This window comes from Macaca fascicularis, chromosome 12 (genome assembly GCF_037993035.2).
Source record: "Macaca fascicularis isolate 582-1 chromosome 12, T2T-MFA8v1.1".
In the NCBI taxonomy this organism is placed as follows: Eukaryota; Metazoa; Chordata; class Mammalia; order Primates; family Cercopithecidae; genus Macaca; species Macaca fascicularis.
The window spans coordinates 96,131,889-96,152,668 of record NC_088386.1 but is presented as its reverse complement, the minus strand read 5'-3'; the positions used below and the strand labels follow the sequence as shown (position 1 = coordinate 96,152,668).

Sequence of the window (20,780 nt, the reverse complement as noted above, 5' to 3'; positions counted from 1 at the left end):
TACATCTATGTTCATCAGTGATATTGGTCTGTAGTTTTCTCTTTTCATTGTGTCCTTGTCTGGTTTTGGTATTAGGGTAATGCTGGCCTTGTAGAGTGAGTTTGGAAGTATTCCCTCCTTTTCAAAGCATGTTAGTGGGATTCATCATCACTGTTCTTTAAATTTTTGGTAGAATTCAGCAGTGAATCCATCAAATCCTGGGCTTTTCTTTTTTTGAGACAGGGTGTTGCTCTGTCACCAAAGCTGGAGTGCAGTGGTGTGAACACTGCTCACTGCAGCCTCAACTTCCCAGGCTCAAGCAGTCCTCCCACCTTAGCCTCCTGACTAGCTGGGACCACAGACTTAGCCTGACAGGATTAGCCGCCACACCCAGCTAATTTTTTATTTTGTAGGGACTGGATCTTGTTATATTGCCCAGGCTGGTCTCAAACTCCTAGCCTCAAGCAATCCTCCTGCCTTGGCCTCCCAAAGGGCTGGGATTATAGGTGTGAGCTACTGTGCCCAGCCTGGGCTTTTCTTCAATGGGAGAGTTTTTATTATAGCTTCAATCTCATTACTTGTTATTGGTTTGTTGAGGTTTTCTATTTCTTTATGGTTTAATCTTGGTAGGTTATATGTGTCCAAAAATGTATTCATTTCTTCCACATTTTGTGATTTGTTGGTGTATAATTATTCATAATCATCTCTAATAATTATATTTCTGAGGTCTGAGTTGTTATGTCTCATCTCTTGTTTGATTTTATTTATTATAGTCCTCTCTCTCAGTCTACCTAAAGGTTTGTCAATGTTGTTTATCTTTTCAAAAAACCAACTTTTCATTTTGTTTATCTTCTATACTTTTTTAGTCTCAATTTTATTTATTTCTGCTCTGATCTTTATTATTTCTTCTGCTAACTTGGGATTTGCTTTGTTCTTGCTTTTCTAATTCCTTGACATGTATTTTTAGGTTGTTTATTGGAAGTGTTTCTCCTTTTTTGACATAGGCATTTATTGCTATAAACTTCCCTTTCAGTATGGCTTTTGCCATACCCCATACACTTTGCTATGTTGTATTTCCCTTTTCATTTAGGAAATTTTTAAATTTCCTTCTTACTTTCTTCTTTGACCCACTGGTTGCTTAGGAACATGTTTATTTTCCATTTGTTTGTGTATTTTCCAAAGTTACTCTCATTATTGATTTCCAGTTTTCTTCCATTGTGGTCAGAGAAGATACTGGATATGATTTATATTTTTTCGAACTTGTACAGACCTGCTGTTTGTGCCTAAGATACAGTCTATTCTGAAAAATATTCCATGTGTTGATGAAAAGAATGTGTATTCTGCAGCAGTTGGGTGAAATGTTCTGCAGATGTCAGTTAGAACTACTGTATCTAGTGTGCAGTTTATGCTGTTTCTTTGTTGATTTTCTGTCTGGATGATCTGTCCATTACTGACAGTAGGATGTTAAAGCCCCCTACTATTACTGTATTGCAGTTTCTCTCTCCCTTTACATCCATTAATGTTGGCTTTATATGGAGTTGCAGTGTTGAGTGCATAGATATTTATAATTGTTATATCCTCTGGTTGAATAGACCCCTTAATCATATAGTGACCCTCCTTCACTGCCAGTTTTTACAGTCTTTGTAGTTTATCTTATCTGCTATGAGTACAGCTACTCTTGCTCTTTATTATTTTCTAGTTGCATGGAATATGTTTTTCCAGCCCTTCTCCACTTTCAGTCTATATGTGTCTTTATAGGTGAAGTGGGTTTCTTGTAGGCAGCACATAGGTAGGTCTCATTTATTTATCCATTCAGCTACTCTATGGCTTTTAATTGAAGAACTGAGACAATTTACATAAAAACCCACAAAATAATTCTATAATTTAAAGCCATCCTCCAACATTTTGTCTTTTAGTTGTATCAATTTACATATCTTTATATTATCAACAGGTTGGTATAGTTTTGATACATTTATCTTTTGGGCTTCATACTAGAGTTTGAGTGGATTGCATACCATAAATACGGTTAACAAAGTATTCTGGGTTCGTCTGTGTACTTAATTTTACCAGTGGGTTTTATACCTTAAAAAGTTTCCTTTTGCATGGTAGTGTTTTTTTCTTTCAGATTGAAGAACTCCCTTCTGCATTTCTTGCAAGATGGGTTTTGGTGGTGGTCAGTTTCCTTGGCTTTTGTTTATGCGTGAAAGACTTTAGCTCTCCTTTAAATTTGCATGACAATTTGTTGGACACAATATTCTTGGGTGTCAGTTTTTTGTTGTTTGAGTGCTTTGAAAATGTTGTTCTACTCCCTTCTGGCCAGCATGGTTTCTATGGAGAAGTCTGTTGCTCCATGAATTGGAGCTCCTTTATCTGTTATTTTCTTCTTATCTCTCATTGCTTTTAGGATCTTCTCTTTGTCTTTGACCTTTGAAAGTTTGATTATTATAGGCCTTGGAGTAGTCTTATTTGCATTGAATCTGTTTGGTGTTCTCAGGCCTTCCTTTACCTGGATATGTATATCTTTCTCATGTCTTGAAAAATTTTCTGTTATTATTTCTTTGAATAAGCTTCCTATGCCTTGCTCATGCTCGGCTTTCTCTTAAACACTAATAATTCTTAGATTTGGTCTTTTGGGGTAATTTTTTGTATCTTGTAGGCACCCTTCATTCCTTTCCCTTCTGTTTATTTTTATTCTCTGACTGTGTATTTTCAAATAGCCAGCTCACTGATTCTTTCCTCTGTTTGGTTCATTCTGCTATTAAAAACCTCTAAAGAGTTTTATAGTTCAGCAAATGTATTTCTCAGTTCCAGGATTTCTGTTTGACTTTTTTTATTATTTTAATCTCTTTGCTAAATTTCTCTGATAAATTTCTGAGCTGCTTTTCTGTGTTATCTTGGAGATCACTGAGTTTCCTTAAAACTACTATTTAGAATTCTGGGTCCAAGAACTCACAAATTGCCACTTCATTAGAATCACTAAATTTCTGCCTTTTGTCCTTTTGGGAAGGTCATGGTTCCTTGTTTGCTGTAGTTTCTTGTGCGTATATGTCTATGTCTTTGCCTTGAAGGATTAGTTATTTATTCCAGTTTGCTTTGTCCAGCTTGTTTTGGATTTTATTGAATATATCTGCTTAGCAAATCTTTACTGCTAGTTTGCTGCCTCCTTTTTGGCTCTAGGTGGTGCCTTCAACCTAGGTTCACGTTGGAGCTAGTAAATGGTTTGACCACTACCTGTCCCAAAACGGGGGAGGTCCCAAAGGGTTTAGGACAGCAGTGTGGGAAGGCTAGCTAGGAGTTCACACCCAGGGGACCTGGGGAATGTACCTCCTACAACCACTCTCATTGGCGCTTCCTTTGGCTGAGTTACAGAGCAGAGTTTCTGGGCTCGGGATTGTAGTCCAGCCTTGCTTGTTTGTCTCTGCCTGTCCTCAGGATATTTCTCCTTTCAGGCAGTCACAATACTACCCGTCAGTTAAGGCAAGGACAGTTCTCCTGACAGAGAACTGAAGAAGTGGGGAAGCTGGCTGACCATTTCAATTTTGCTTTTTCCAGTACAGAAACTGTGAGTTGAGGGGAGATTTTCCGCACAGTTGGGGCCTGGCAGAATGGGAGGGAGGGGCATCACACATGTGTAAGTGCAGTTCTCCTACCATCTGCTCAGAGTTTTTCCACCTCTCTTTGGCCTCAGGAAGTATCTCATCTAGCTCAAGCTCTGGGCTATTGCTGGTGGAAGATCTTGGCACTGTATGTGTTTGTTTGTTTTTGTTGGGGCAAGAGAAGCCAGCTTATTTTACACTGCCATTTTAGAACCAGAACCAATAAAGATTTTCTTTAAAGGACACAAAAGTTAGTAACCAAAAAGGGGGGTGAGGGAGAAGATACACACCTCCCCGCCGCAAACAAAGTTGGATTTCATAAAGAGCTACTTTTCATCTAAAGACACCATTAAGAGAGCAAAGAGGCAAACCACAGAGTAGAAGATACACAAAGAATATGCCAGGCATAGTGGCTCACACCTATAATCCTAGCACTTTGGGAGGTTGAGGTGGGCAGATCACTTGAGCTCAGGAGTTCAAGGCTAGCCTGGGCAACATGGCAAAACCCTGTCTCTACAAAAAGTACAAAAATTAGCCAGGCATGGTGGCATGCACCTGTAGTCCCAGCTACTTGGGGGACTGAGGAGAGAGGATCGCTTGAGCCTGAGAGGTCAAGGCTGTAGTGAGGTGAGATTGCACCACTGCACTCCAGGCTGGGTGACAAAGTGAGACCCTGTCTTACATACAAAAAAATGTATACAAGGAACGCCTTAAAAAATATGACAGATAACCCAACAGAAAGTAAACATATGAAGATACTTAACTTCTTAGTTATCAGGAAAATTAAAAATAAAACCTCAACATGATACCACTACACACCCCTCAAAATGACTAAAATGAAAAAGACAGACAATAACAAGAATTGCTGAGGATATAGAACAACAGGAATCCTCATATATTGTTAGTAATAATGTATATTGGTATAACTCCTTTAGAAAACTACTTAGCAGTTTCTCCTGAAGCCAAAGAGATATAAATATATATCCCAAGTAATTCTACTCCACACTATATACCTAACAGAATATGTGCATACCTTCATCAAAAGGCATATATGTGGCAGTGCTATTTGTAATAGATAAAAATTAGAAAACCAGGTCAGGTGTGGTGGCTCATGCTTGTAATCCCAGCACTTTCAGAGGCCGAGGTGGAAGGATTACTGGAAGTCAGGAGTGAGACCAGCCTGGCCAACATGGTAAAATCCTGTCCCTACTAAAAATACAAAAATTAGCCAAGCAGAGTGGTGAGTGCCCATAATCCCAACTACTTGAGAGGCTAAGGCAGGAGGATCACTTGAACCCAGGAGATGGAGGTTGCAGCTGAGATCGTGCCACTGCACTCCAGCTTGGGTGATAGAGCAAGACTCTGTCTCAGAAAAACAAACTGGAAAACCAACAAAATGTTCACCATAAGAAAAATGGATACATTGTAGTATAATCATATAATGGAATACTATACATCAATGAGAACAAATAATTCACAACTACATACAGCAATATGGATGAATCTCACAAACATAATGCTGGGCAAAATAAGAGACAAATATACATACTGTATAATTTCATTATATGAAGTTCAAAACCGTGCAAAATTAATCAATTTATAATTAGAAGTCAGCATAATATTTATCCTTGGGTAAGTGTTGGGTAGTAGGTAATGATCGGAAAGGGACACAAGGAAGTATCTGAGATGTTGGTAATATTCTGTTTCTTGTTCTGGGTATTTGTTACACAACAGTGTTCACTTGGTGAAAATCCACCATGTCTGAATGTGTATAATATAATACCAACAAAAGTTCACTTAAAAACACACAATACAATTTTTTGGAGGATAAGTTGACACTTGATTTGCATATCTATATGAAACAATATGTGCATAATGACAACATACTTTTGAAAAACTACTAAGGATCTAATAAACAACAAAATTTACTATTTTAAAATTATAACAATTAAAATGTACTGGTACAAAATGGTAGTAACACACATAATAGGCAAGTCAATGGAACTAACTATAATGAATAGAAAGTGATACAGTAAATATGAGAGTTTTTTACTACGGCATAGATAGCATTTCAATAAATAAGTACATTTACTTGTGCACTTAAGTAAAAACATTAAATCTATAAGTTATATATAATAGAACATTTCTAAAAGAGATAAGAGGATTTTGGTCAATGCTATCAATTCATTCAATCATTTCGCCTTTCTGAGCGTCACTGACTGACTTGTAAAATGATAGATTTGAAATAGTGTGCTTTCTATAACTTATAATCAAATTAATCAAAAATAAGAATTGTGGACAGGAGGAGAAGAGCAAAGACAAAAGTTAATTTTTTTTGTTTGTTCTGTTTTTGAGACGGAGTCTTGCTCTGTCACCCAGGCTGGAGTGCAGTGGCGCAATCTCGGCTCACTGCAAGCTCTGCCTCCTGAGTTCACGCCATTCTCTGGCCTCAGCCTCCTGAGTAGCTGGGATTACAGGCGCCCGCCACCACACCTGGCTAATTTTTTGTAGTTTTAGTAGAGATGGGGTTTCACTGTGTTAGCCAGGATGGTCTTGATCTCCTGACCTTGTGATCCTCCCACCTCAGCCTCCCAAAGTGCTGGGATTACAGACATGAGCCATCATGCCCGGCCGGCCGACAAAAGTTAATTTTAAAGCTTAGGATAGTACACAAGATAATAAAAGTAGAAACAGTCATCAGATTTACCCAGGAAAAATCAATATGAGGCCAGATGTGAACCAGATGAAAAGAAAAAAAAGAACTGTAAAGTGGCAAGACATTATAAATAAACCTGGTTTGAGGATTGAGTATAAGTTTCCTCGAATTCCTAGAGAAACAACTTATAGCAAGACACTACAAACTACCTCATTTCTACCTTAGTAGATAACTACAGGTTGATGATCCTGAACATTGTACAATACAAACACTAATTGTGTTATATAAAATCTATAAACTCTGAACTAGTGTAATTCAAGCCCATATTTACCTTGCAAATGGAAGACGCATCAACATGCACTGTTTACTAATTCGTTTCTTCTTGCTAGCTGACAGTAGAAAGGAACTCTGATGGAACTATTTTTGAAAAGAATAAAGAAAACAGAAAGTTTCTAACCTTACTAAATCATGTTAGTTACCACAGTACCAAATTATACAATGACATTAATAGTAAAAGAACATTTCTTGCATTTGCCTTTAATAGTTTAATGAGAATAATGTGATAAGGTTAAAACACAGTTCATCCTTAATCATGCCAGTGAAAGATAATCACTGCCAATATTTTGGTAAATAACCTCAACATTCCTCCATGTGTAGGAATAAATACATGACTATACCTACACAAATAAAATATCTTTACATACATGCAATATGTTCATGTCTATGTATGTGTTATGTAATATTTTATTGAACTTTATAATACATCTTTTAAATGGCCTTTTAAAATTCAAAATCTGGGTGATTTTAATATATCTTTTATATATTTGCTTATCCACATTTCTAAATTTTCAGATACAAACATGTTTTTAATTATTAATAAAGACCAGAAAATTAGGCAACACACAACCATGTTTCTTATTACAGAGCTAAGCTGTAATAGAAACAAGGGAATGGCGCCAAATTATCAAGCTGATTTTAAAATTCATATGAAAATGCAAAAGACCTAGAATAGCTAAAAAACAAACTTTGAAAAAGAAAAAAGTTAGGAGGGTTACAGTAATTGAGACAGTATAGTATTAGCATAATGATAGACAAACAGATCAATGACATAGAACAGAGAGTCCAGAAATGGATTCACATATATTTGGCCAATTAATTTTTGACAAAAGCACAAAGGTCAAATGGGGAACCTAAACTTCCACACTCACCAGGCTATAAGACGACAACTCTCTTCTAAATCTGGGGTACCATCAAAAAAGGCTTGGGACAGCCCAGTGTTAGAGTACATCCCTGCCCAGCAATATCAGTGGAGGACATATGTGGATCTCCATCCTGTTTCATATTCTTTTTATGAGATGGTCAGTTGGGTGCAGCCATTAAAAGAAGGCAGAGACTCAGGAAAAAAATAAAGTTTATTATACTCACAGGTCCTAGAGACAAGAGGTACAGCAGGCCATGCAGAGCCACACAGAAAAGACACTAGGATGGTCAGGAGGCAGAAGATGGGAACAAGGGGAAGGTTTAGGCCAGAGCCTATTATCGGAGTTTCCACAGGAAAGGCAAGGCAGGGCAGGGTGAATAGTCTAGAATTGGCTAGTTTGAATAATTCTGGCAGGCTCTAAGACATAGGAGAGGTAGGTCCCTGGTTGCCTAGTACCTGACCCAGGGACAATCAAAGCAGAGGACCATTGCCTCCTAAAATATAAGGGCCAGACAGGGGAGGTATGGCTCTGGATTAGTTAGCTTGCATATCAAAAGTGCTATGGTTTGAATGTCTCCTCCAAAACTCATGTTGAAACTGAATTACCATTGTGATGGTATTAAGAGGCAGGACCTTTAAGAGGTAATTATGTCATGAGGGCTCTGCCCTCACAAATGGATTAATGCTGTTATTGCAGGAGTGGGTTAGTTACAGGAGTGTGGTCTCCTTTTCTGTCTTGCATGCTTTCTCGCCCTTCCACCTTCTATCATGGGATGACACATGCCAGCTGTCAGCATCATGCTCTTGGACTTCCCAGCCTCCAGAACTGTGAACCAAATGAATCTCTGTTCTTTATAAATTACCCAGTCTTTTTAGAGAATGAAATCTCAAATGAAAAAAAGAAAATGATAAATTACCCTGCATGTGGTATTCTGTTATACCAGCAGAAAACAGACTAAAACAAAAGACAAGCTCCTGGCTGGTCCCTTGCTATCTCTAAAAATTGGCTAGCCCTGAGAAGGGCAGTGTCTCCAGCCAATAATATTTTAAAAGATGTAAAAACATCCTAATACACAGAAAATAAAATGTATATATGCTATACATCCCCATTCAGTGATAGGAAGGAGTTCCCCTCCCTCTCCTCTATGGTGGGGATAGAAATGGTTTAATAAAGAACTAGGATTTTCATCACTCTTCAGGAGTAACAACCTCCCCCCTTCATTATCCTCCTCATCCTTATGTCAGCAGAGGCCATGAAAGTAATGAGGTGCCCTTCCCTGTTCCAGCCACAGTGGTGTCAGCCTGAACTCCCAGCTCCACTCATCAGTTATGCCCACCACAGTGTTGTCAATAGAGGCTGAATGGGAAGTCTAAACTTCAGTACCCACTTGGCAGTAGGCAGCACCTCCCCTTACCACCAGTGTAGTGTCAAAGGAGGTCTCCTTAAACAGAAGATGGAAATAAGATCCAATGTCTTATAATGCACCTAAAATGTCCCAAGATACAGTCGAAAATCAATCACTCGTCATGCCAAAAATCAGGTAACTCTAAATTTGAATGAGAAAGGACAATAGATACCAACACTGAGATGACACAAATGTTGGAATTATCTGACGAAGATTTTAAAAAAGGTATCATAAAAATGCTTCAACAAGCAATTACTAACATGCTTAAAACAAATGAAAAAATGGAACATCTCAGCAAACAAATAGATGTAAAGAGCCAAATGGAGCTCAGAACTGAAAAATGTAATAACCAAATAAAACAAATTAAATGAGCTCAACAGCAAAACCAAGAAAACAAAAGGGGGAAAAATCTGTGAACTTGGAGATAGAACAATAGAAATTACCCAAACTGAACAAGAGAGAAAAGAGACTGAAAAAAATAACAGAGAGTTAGGGATTTGTGGAATAGCAAAAAAGATAAAACATTCATGTCATCAGAGTCCTAGAAGGAAAGGAGAAAGAGAAAGAGTGCAGGACTGGAAAAGTATTTGGGGACATAATGGTTGAACATTTTTCCAAACTTGATAAAGACATCAACCTACAAAACATAATGGTTGAACATTTTTCCAAACTTGATAAAGACATCAACCTACAAATTCAAGAAGCTGAGTGAACCTCAAAAAGATAAACCCAAGGAAATTCATGGCAAAACACATCAAAGTCAAAATTCTCAAAACTAAATACAATTTAAAAAATTGAAAGTATTGAGAGAGAAATGGCATCTTACCTACAGTTAACAATAAAAAAAGCATTGACTCAAAGTTAGAAAAGTAACAATGAACCACAAAAAGGCAAAATAACTTATTAAAAATAAAAGCAAAAAATGTCTGAAACATCAAACATTAAATTAAATTAGAAAGATGGTTCTTTTAAAAAAGAATAAAATAAAATAGAAAAACCACAACAACCTAAGATAGTTGGGGCGGGGGGGGGGGGCGGGGGGGAAGACAAATAAAAGCCCCAATACACAAAATTAATCAACTGGGGAAATACAACACAGACAAAATTAAGAATAATGACAGACTACTCTGGTCAACTCTGTGAACATCAATTAAAAAGCTTAGATTAAACAGATAACTTTCTAAGGAAAAATAATTCAATAAAACTAAATACGAAAGAAAGACATTTTCCTAAGGGGATCAATATCCATAGGATAAATAAAGTCAACAAAAAGCTACTATCACTCTCATCAAAAAAGTCCCAGGTCCAGATGGTTTCAAAGAATAATTCTACCAAACCTTTAAAGAAAAACAATTATAATACTGTATCACTTTTCAAGAACACAGAAAAAGTAAGACATCCAAATTCTTTTTATGATCTTAGTATATATATCATTGTTATCAATGCTTAAAGACTGTATGGTCTTATGTTTTTTTCTATGCATAGAAAAAAAACTTCAGAGTCCTCACTTATAACTAACAATAGAAAAATCCTAAAGAAAACTGGCAAAAAAGAATTCAGCAGCGCATTAAATGAAAAATAAATCACTTCTGAAGTTTATTACAGACATGTAAAATTAGGAAAGTTACTAAAATAAATAATCATACGAAGACACCTAAAAAGACCACATCATCATCATGCTAAAAAGATACTTACATTATTTGGCATTATTTTTATTTAGAAAGCTCAATCAAAGAGGGACTACAGGAAACATACATACCTTACTTATTTATATATAAAACAAGCATCATTCTTACTGGGGAAACACTACCTAATATTTTATGCATGTGTATTGTATCCTACTATGTTCTAGATGTTGTTCTGGTAAAGACATCCCTGCACTCAAAAAGCTTACATTCTGATGGGATGAACAATAAACAAAATTGTCATACAGTGTTAAGTGTTAAGGAGAAAGATGAAAGAAGAAAAGCAGGATATGAAATGTTGGTACAAGGGTTGGGAGTGTTTAAATTTATGCAGAGTTGCCAGGGAAGACTTCACTGGGGTCACTTTTGAGTCAACATTTGAAGGACAAGAACTTGTTGCATGCAGACAGAATATGTACAAAAGCACTGCGGTAGCAACTTACCTCTGTTTGAGGGAGTGGGAAGAGAACGGCACTGAAAAGGTTAAGGAGTGGAAGAAACAGGAGAGTAGTAAATGAGGTGGAAGAAATAACAAGAGTTTCAGTTTTCAGATCATATCAAGCAATAGATAAGACTCCACTGGAGAGTTTCAAGCAGAGACTAACATTTTAACAGGATCATTCTGGCTGTTATAATAAGAAGAGAATACATAGAGAAACAAGAGAAAAAGAAGGCCAAGTTGGGATGCTATTATTAATACAATATGTAAGTGAGAGAAAATGGTGCCTTGGACATGGGTAGTGAAAGAGGGTTGTGAGAACTGGTAGAATTGTAGACTGATTTTGAAGGCAGAACTAAAATGATTTGCCAAAGCATCAGATATAGGGTGTGAGAAAAAGATAGGAAAAGAGAGTTGTGATTATCTTAGATGAAAATCTCATAAGGAACTGGTTTGTTGGCAAATGTGAAATTTCAGATGCCTTTTAGACGTCCAGATGCCAAGTAGGTAATTAGATATAAATCGTCTGGAGGTCAGAGGAGATGGTCAGGCTGGAGTTACAAATTTGAAAGTCATCAGTATACAGTAGTAACTAAAACCGTAAGATAGAATAAAATTATTTAGGAGGAGTGAATGTAGATAGAAAAGAGAAGTCCAAGAACTGAGTCATAAGGCATTCCCAAAACTTAGGAAAACAAAGAGAAACCAGCAAACAGACTGAAAAAGAATAGCCAGAAGGGTAGGAAGAGACTTAGTAGAGTGTAGTATTCTAAAAGTCATGAGAAGTCAATATAAGAACCAAGAATTATCCATGGGTTTTCACAACATGGACATCTATGGTGACTTTCAGGATTTAGTGGATTGGTGGTGAAAACCCAGTTGGAATGGGATCAAGAGAAACTAGAGATAGTGAATAAATCTCTCAAAAAGCTTTGCTGTAAAGGCAAGAAGAGAGCTGAGATAGTACCTGGGAAATAGCTGGAATAAGAGGTTTATTTGTTTGTTTGTTTGTTTGTTTAAGATGAGAGATGATAACATTTTTGCATCCTGATGGGAATAATTCAGAAGGGAGGAAAAAAGTTAATGATGCAAGAGGGAAAGGCACTCTACACTAACACAAGCCAACAGCAAAGGACAACCCAAGTGTCCAACAACAGGAGCCTAGTGAGGTAGATTACAAGTCCACTCTAGATCTATCCAAAGCAGCACCAAAAGAGAATGAGGAATCACTCCACGTAATCATTTGGAGAAATCCCCAAGATATGTCATATAAAAAGTAAGGTGTAGAACATCTGGTATAGCATGCTATCTTTTGTGTAAAGAAGAAAAGTAAGAAAATATTTATTTTGTTTATTTGTTTGTTTTTATATAAAGAAAAAGATGAAAGCAATCACCTGCATGAGGTACAAGGAGAAGAGAGAATTGAGAAGAAAGTAGCTGAAGGCGGACAAAAGCATGTGTGAAACTTTATTCTATGCTTTTCTTATCTCGTTCTGATGTTAGAACAGTATGTCTATATGACCCATCACCTGCCCCACTTAATAATAACTAGAAAGAAAAAGAATTTTAAAGCTTGGTATGCAAAAGTTAGTCTGTTAAATAATAAGTTCGAGAAGGTTGCTACCAAGATTGTATACTATGCCTTCACCTCCAGCTTCTCCATCTACCTGCTGTCCAGTTTTTACTTTTCCTTAATCTAGATGTTGACCTCAGCCCTCTGAATTCTCCAAAAAGAACCACATGAAAAGCATTTGGGAAATTTAGAATTTGTTTTAGAAAACAGTATAAAGTAGGACCACCCTCTATTTTTCTCCCCAGTTTTTCAATTGTGTCCATCTTTACAACAAACAAACAAACAAAAACCCCAAAGTCTTTCCTCACTTAAAATGCTTCCTTTCTACTAATGTCTTCATGTTTCTTAGTCCGTTTAGGAGCCAGTATGTTCCACTAACCTGTCTAATCCTGTTACTTTTAATAAAAACCTAATTTTCATACGACATTTTCAATAACCAATTATACAAAATGATAATATGCTGTTAGCCAGTTAAAACTGATATTATCAGTCCTTTGCACAAAACTTGAAATATGAATCTCCAACCTTGATGTTATTTAAGTAAACTCAGTGATCCTCTGTAATCTAAAGAATGACACTATTTACATATAAATTCTACTTACCTCAGAAAGACTGCTCATTTCAATTGCAGTTATCAAGTTATTGTTCATGAGAGCTTCTATGTCTATAAGCTTCTTATTCTGCACATGTAAAATAAAGACCCCTTTTCATCAGTTAAGACTTGGAATGTTTTATAATATCAAGCGTTTATGAATGCCATCCATGTGAGAAAACTTAAAAAATAATTGATATCACATTGAGCTAAAAATTGAGATCACATTCAGCTAAAATGGCACATTATATAGTACCAAATAGTGTTATATAGTCCAAATAGTCATACATATCATACATATATACATGTACACACACACACACGTTGAATGCTTTGGAACTAACAATTATACGTTTTCCTATAAACATTTTTCTATCTTCTCATAATAATATATCACATGGCAAGAGAACAGTTTGTCAGCCACAGCAATTTAACCCACAAGTAGAGTAGGTCCTTTTTCCATTATAAATAAGTTCTACTTATTTTAGATTTAGATCTATAGTTGTAGCCTAGCTAATCATTGGCTCTCACTGCCCTGTCTGTGAACAGAGTTGAAATTTGGAAGGAAAAGAAACAACTATAATCTTCATTCTGTTTGGCTTGTGGCCAGGTAAATGCTGAGATTAAAAAACAATAACAACATTCTGGGAACTCCTTTCCTTTCAAGAACACTGGAAGAACTATGACCATCTTTTAAAAATGTATTAATGTACCAAGCTTTGCTTATGATTAGCAATCAAATGTTGGTCAAGATATTATACTGGTTTACACAGCACACAAGCACACATTTAGAATGCAGATTTAAAACACATGTTTTATTACCCATTAACAGTTTGTCCTGTAACATAGACTTGCATGGCATACTGACTTTCAATAATTTTTCACAATTGGAGATCTGAAAAATATTTTTAGAGCTTCTATAATAATGCAGCTAAAAGATTTAAGTTATAATTAGAATTCAAAAACAATATAGCTTCCATACCAAGTTATTCAGCTTTAGGCGAAGAAATGTGTTCTCAAAATTCAGTTTCTCTACTTCTTTTTGCAAGAGCATCTTTTCAGTTGTAATTCTTCGAGAATTCTCTTTTTCTCTACTAAGAGCCTGAGCTAATGCCCTGTTGTTGTGCTTTAAAGATATTTTGAAAATAGAAGAATTATCTGTAAAAAGATTTTTAAAATGAGTTAATATTGAACTTACACCTTAATAAATTTTTGTATTCCTTAGAAAAACTACATTAGACAAAATGCATTTCACTTTGTAAGTTTTAACTGAAGATTAGAAAAGAGAATAACAATACAGATGTAGTTTTGAGAAAAATAAACTCACAGTTTAGAGCTGAAGAAATGAAAGCTAGACAGAAGATGATGAATTCAAGAGTTGTGAGGAATGCAGAATATATATAAAAAGTTAGGAATAAGAGGACTGCAGCACAGACACGGCATTCTACATAATTAGATCAGTCACAAAAACTAAATATTGATACTTGCTGCTCGACCTGCTTTCCTGCGTTTGACTACCAGACAGAATGGAGAAACTGATTCTGCAGCTCTAACTGGAAATGTCCCATAGGAATGAGGATAGCCAATCTGTGAAAATTCTAAAGCCAGTCTCTACAGCTCCAGAACTGAAGAAATTACTTAATACTCCCAAAGTCCATTTTCAAACTTTGAGTGATAGAGGCATACTTACTCTAATGTTAGACAGATAACTCCCTAAACCCCGTGGGACCTCGTACTGCCATCTAAAAGATCCTACCTCTTATTTCTAGGCATCTACTGCAATCTAAACTTGACTTCTCTTTAAAAGCACTATGTAAATATGATTTAAATCACTCCTGAAATGCTTTTCTGTTCGAAGCAAAGAAATTTCCTTGTGAATTCATTGGTAGAGCTTACCTTAAATACAGTGTGTTCCCTTAGTACATTTAAAACATCATTATATTTTCATAATTTTAACTTACATGTCACCATTCAATAACATATGCCACTGAATAAAAGTCTAGTGTATGTGAAATAAGTTTTATAAAATTTAATAACATTTTGTAAGTACTCAGGGAAAACTTGGGATTCTGCAAAACAGGGTCCAAAACAGTACTTTACCTTTGGCAGAGAGAGTAGTTTTGGATAGCCATCCTTGGCATAGCAAATGGAAATTGACTAGAACCAGCTTAGGATTTCCAGAAGATAAAGAGTAATAACATTTTCCTATTGTACTCCTCAAAGTCAGCATATTCCTTCATAACATGGGATATGGAATAGTCTTGCCAAAGGGAGGAAGCAAGAGCCAGTGTAAGAAGTGGCCCTAGAAACCTGGGTGGGAGCTGCATCATGATTTACAGGCACCCAGGAGGCTGGGTTGTTTTAGAAGTCACACGTGATTGTCCTTCACAGAGCTGTATCAGCAGATAATGTGACTAAAAGGGTACCTCCCCCGACTCCTGCTAAGATGGTTATCAACATTGAGATAATGTTCAGAAGTAATGAAAATTTATCTTGGAGTTTTCCCACCTCCTTTCTTTTTTTTTTTTTTTGCCCGTCTGATGCCTTAACTCCAGAATTCATGAAATTCCATTTCCAAAGTGCTCAGTGTCTTCGTAAGGTTGCCTATATAAAGTCACACACACATATATATAAAAGCACCCAGTGTGAGCCAACCTCCTCTAGGCTACCCATCATCCAGTTGCCACAACATGCCAGAACAACCTGCTACACTTATTATGTCTTTTCCAGAAAAATCATGTTGGTATTTTTTTCTGCGCTGTAGAAACTAGCTGTCTTGGGCCACTGCAGCCTCACTGCTGAAAATTCAGCTGTCACACTTAGGGTAAATCATCAAAACCACCCAACTAACAGGAGTCAAAAGAGATAGGAAGGATCAAATTTAAAAAGTTATCAGTTAACAAAATAGTCATTTTAGTAATTTTCTGTACTTGATAAAATAAGGTAGAAAACAAAACAATTCTGGGGAAAAGTTAAAATGTGAGTGTATTTTAAAACTAATGGCACTTACTTAGAATTTTTGTTTTTATTTTTGAAGCAAGAGAAACATTCAACTTAGCAGTCTTTGAAATTCTTTTGTCTTTCACATGTCTCTTAATTCCTGAGGTAAAAAGTGAGCCAGTTTCCATCACTGGGCACGCCATCACTGAAGTGAAAGAAAAAAAAAATCATAGTATTGATTAATAAAAGAAAAAGGATAACTGATAAATACATTTTAAAAAGTAATAATCATGACTGAATATATTCTGTGCATTAAGTATTTGCTAAACTTTGTATAAAATCTGAAAGTATGAATGTAATCAAAAGTGGCTTAAGGTATAATCCAAAAAGGTAAATGATTATTTTTTTCATTTAAACCTACATTAATCATCTATATACCAGGTGCAGGGGACAGATGACAGGATATGGTCTCTGCTCTCATGGAATGCATGGAATGTGGGTACAGACAGTGCTTTCATACAATGTAAGAAGTGTAACCTTAGAGATATACATAGAGTTTAAAGGAAGTACAGAAGAGATATACCTAATCCAAGGTGGGGAAGGGGGTTGGAGAAATAGGAAATCTTAAATTTGTCTATTAGATTTATGGCCTATTATAGAAACAGGAAGATAAACAAATCATTACATTATAGTATTACAAGAGTAATAGCTACAATACACAATGCAGAGGAGAAGTGATTAACTGTGCCTGGGCAGAGGAAAAGGATCAGAAATAGCTTCACTGAGAAGGAGTGCCTGATGTTGAGTCATGTAAGACCAACCTCCCCATGGCTCCATTTCCTTCCCAAGCCTCCTTACCTCCATCTGCAGAGATCTAAAAAAAAAAAAAAACCCTGTCCCCTGCACCTGCCTAACCCTCAATACTCAGCCTCCCCACCACTACTTGCCTTGAGTCCATAGGACTCAGCTCACTATGGCAATCCAGAACTCAGCTCACTATGTCAATCATGGCAAGAATCCCTCAACTCCTGGGTCACATTCATCCCCCTCACTCGAATCCCCTCAGCTCTACACATTCCTCATCTGGTCCTGTGGTAAGCTGGAAAATGGCCCCCCAAAGTTATTAGATCCCTTTAATTTTAAACTTCATGTGGAAAAACAGCCTTTGCAGATTTGAGTAAGTTGAAGATCTTGTAATGGAGAGATTAATCTGGATTATCCAGGCAGGCCTAAATACTATCACAAGAGTCCTTACAAAAGACAGCAGAAACAGGAGTGATGCAGCCACATGCCAAGGACTGCCAGCAGCCATCAGGAACTGACAAAACAAGGAACAGATTCTCCTGAAGAGCCTCCAGAGAGAGTGCAGCTGGGAATACACCTTGAGGGGTGAAAAATTCAGTGATAACTGAATTTAGACTTCTGGCCTCCAGAACTGTGGGGAAATACATTTCTGTTGTTTTAAGCGCCTCATTTATGATAATTTGTTACAACAGCCAAAGGAAATGAATACAGCCTGCCTATCTTACCCTTGCCAGACTCATGAGGTCCTCTAGAACTCACATTCCATCAACAACCAAACCTCTACAGCCTCAATCTCTTTTCTGAATGTTCTCTTCATCTTCTTGAACCACCCTCTACCCTGAGGACACAGATTCTCCTGCAGTCCTGTCAGGCAGGGGCTGTTTTCCCTCCCACACCCCTTCTAGAGGCTACAACACATTCATGCGTGCAGACCATTCATCTTCCCTCCTCCCTAAAAATTCCCATCCTTGAATATACTGTCATTTTATTCCTTTTTCCCTTTGTATCAGCTCTTCCTTCAAATGACCACAGGGCTTGCTCACTTCCTTCGAGCATTTGCCAAAATGTCACTTTCTTAGTGAGACTTCCCAGTCCAAACTACTTAAAAATTGCACACTTACCCCCATTCTCCCCTTCTGTTTTATTTTTTTCCATTAACTTACCAATGTCTAAGATAAAATTAAATAGTTTATTTAACTTATTATCTGTTTTCTCCTACTAAATTGTAAGTTCAATGAGGATATAAACTTTTGTCAAGTTTGTTTGCTTCTGTACCTTAGTACAGAAATATGCCTGCCATATAGCAGCTGCTGGATAAACATTTGTGGAAGAAGTGACTATGAATGAATGGAAGAACTTTCCAATAGAAAAACTGCCCACTCTTGGAATGGGTCTCCTTTGAAAGTGTTAAGCAGATGTTGAGAGGTGTCAAGCAAATAATGGAAAGATGGTTTCAGAAATTTCTGCAATGGGGAATAAGTTGAACCAGAAACTTTTCAAGATTAAGGCTCAACGGTTCTTTTAAACGTTTTGCCAAAAAGAAACTTTAAAATCAAACATCACTATCTATCTCATAGACAGTAGAACACAGAAACTCCCCTCAAACTGTTGCATCTCACACACCTGAAAGGGATCCTAACATAGAAATCTAGTTCATCTCCCAAAAAATCCAGTCTGGAATATAAAATCTCATTTTACTAATTAGGAAACCACAGCTGGACTGCCCTCCCCAATAAACTGGTTCTGACACAATTCCTTAATTTAATAAATGGCACTGTCAATCGCCTATTCAAATCCTCATGCCAGAAATCTGGGAGTGTTCCTTGACATTGCCCTGTCAGCCCCTACATCAATGACCTTACCAAGGGAAACTTTAGGAGCCAGAACCAGGCATTTGGAGTACTGCTCCAGGGTGATTTACCATGTAGACACTGAGACATTATGATAGTGATTACAATTGTGTTGGAGCTCCAGTCCCAACATTTCATAGCTATGTGATCTCAACACCTCTTCGTCTCAATTTCCAGATTTATAAAACCATAAAAACTCAGGTCATCTCCTTGTAGGGACTAAATGAGCCAATATATGTACAGTGTCTAGTACAGGACCTAGTATACAGTCAGCACTCAACACCAGCACCTATTTATTACAACTCTGTGACACTTGTCCGGCCAGCATCTCGACTATCTCTAAATACGAAATACTCAGTTCCACATTCAATTCTCCTGAATTGGATACCTCATCTAAAAATTTGTCCTATTCTCTACTGAATAGGACAGAACAGGACATCTCTACTGAATAGGGCATTGTCCCTGTTCTCTACTGAAATCCCACCTGTACATCAAGTAGCTCAAGTTCCAAGTTCCAAGTTCTTCCCAGTCTTCCATCACCTCTTCGCCTTCAGCCAGCCTCTCCAAAGGAGAGGGCTCCTTCGAGAACTTTGGCACGCAGTCCCTAACATTCATTTCGCAGACACGTACTGAGCGCTCACAATGCCCTAGAAACTGTTCAAGCGAGTAGAGCAGTCCCAGAGACAGAAATTTGTTCCCTTAAGTAGCTGACCTAACTGGTGGCTCTCCCTGCTCGCCCTGCCGGACGCTCAAATCTCAGAAACAAGAGGCAGCGACTCAAAGCCAAAACAGGACTCCATCAACGAACCCCTCGGAGCCGGAGAGGGGCGCCGTCCCGGATCCCGGAGGACAGAGGGCGGAAGACGAGCCGGAGACCGAGGCGGACAGCGCCTAGAGAACCGGCGAAAGAACGACACCGATCCCGACAGTGAGAGGGCGGTCACGTCAAACGCCGCAGGCCACTAACTTACCTCTCTTTCAGCATGGGGCACCCCCACCTAGCTCAGGGCGCTCGGCAAGCAGCAGCAGCAGCGGCTCAGGTTTAAACGCCACAGCCGTTGGCGGTTGCCCCATCAGCCAATCGAGTCCCGCGAAGATGGCGCAAGGGAGGACGGTTACTAGGAAGTGGAAGGCGGAAAGGGCGGGACCCCGCTGCGAGGGCAGGAGGGGGCGTGCCCAGGCGAGCCGGGGGCGGCCCTGTCTCCGTGACAGGGGTTCTCTTCTGCCCGGTGTTGGTGGCGGTCCGCTGTCTCCTGAAGCGTTGATGGAAAAGAAAACGCTTCTCTGACATTCATTATCAATCACATGTCTGAAAGGCTTGACAGCCACCTCAAGTCTGTTAGAAGGTATATGTTGTTTACTGGGATACTACTCACCCACATCTTACCATTTCTTCTGCATCCTTGCATTTCCAGTTGTGATACCAGCACCTTTAGTTTTCACTTAAAATCTCTCCCCATGTTTCTTTTAACTTCTGGGGGGAAAAGGAGCAATGATATTTCGTTGCAAACCCCGGATCTCATTAATATTTAGGTCTTGCACTAATGGTTTGTTTTAGCTGAATATACAAGACTGACGTTTTCCATTATATGCAACTACATTTTAAAAATGTATTATTCACCTTATATTCCATGTCAATTCGCTTATTTTTCGCAAATTACTTTCATAATCTTTACAAAGAATTTGGAGAAACTACAAAGAATAAAATTTCCTCTTTGTATACCATTGGACTGAAAATGAAAATAGCTTGTTAAATCAAGGTTCCAATAATTGATTATACATAATGCAGTCAACTTCATACTCTTCTCAATTTTTTGTTCATTCGAAGACATTTGAGAATTACTTTTACTTTAGAGAATCTAGACAAATGATGCAAAACATGCTTTTGAGTTCAGACCTTTTAGTCTAATACATATCATGATCAGTCTCCAAACAGATCTGGTTACATGAATCTTGTGTAAGTAGAAAAGTATTTACTGATTGTCCAGCTGCTAACATTCCAGAAGACAGTAAAATAAAAATTTCAATAACAGTGGTTAGAAAGTAATATACTGGTTAT

The 20,780-nt window shown here is 37.6% G+C and overlaps 1 protein-coding gene across 3 annotated transcripts in view; it reads right to left on the bottom strand.

Annotated features, from left to right (window-relative positions):
- Positions 1-19,738, bottom strand: part of SGO2 (shugoshin 2) — a 53,220-nt gene extending 33,482 nt beyond the window's left edge. The window contains exons 1-5 of one of the 3 annotated variants that reach the window (XM_065525858.2): positions 19,206-19,738; positions 16,138-16,272; positions 14,110-14,285; positions 13,138-13,215; positions 6,563-6,648 (exon numbers count right to left, since the gene is read on the bottom strand). In XM_065525858.2, the coding sequence (XP_065381930.1) occupies positions 6,563-6,648; positions 13,138-13,215; positions 14,110-14,285; positions 16,138-16,270 (473 nt within the window). In that variant the 5' untranslated portion in view covers positions 16,271-16,272; positions 19,206-19,738. Of the gene's footprint in view, positions 1-6,562; positions 6,649-13,137; positions 13,216-13,949; positions 14,023-14,109; positions 14,286-16,137; positions 16,273-19,205 lie in introns of those variants that run through there. The other 2 variants (XM_005573871.5, XM_045368348.2) reach the window with 2 other exon arrangements.
- Positions 19,739-20,780: the final 1,042 nt, after the last annotated feature.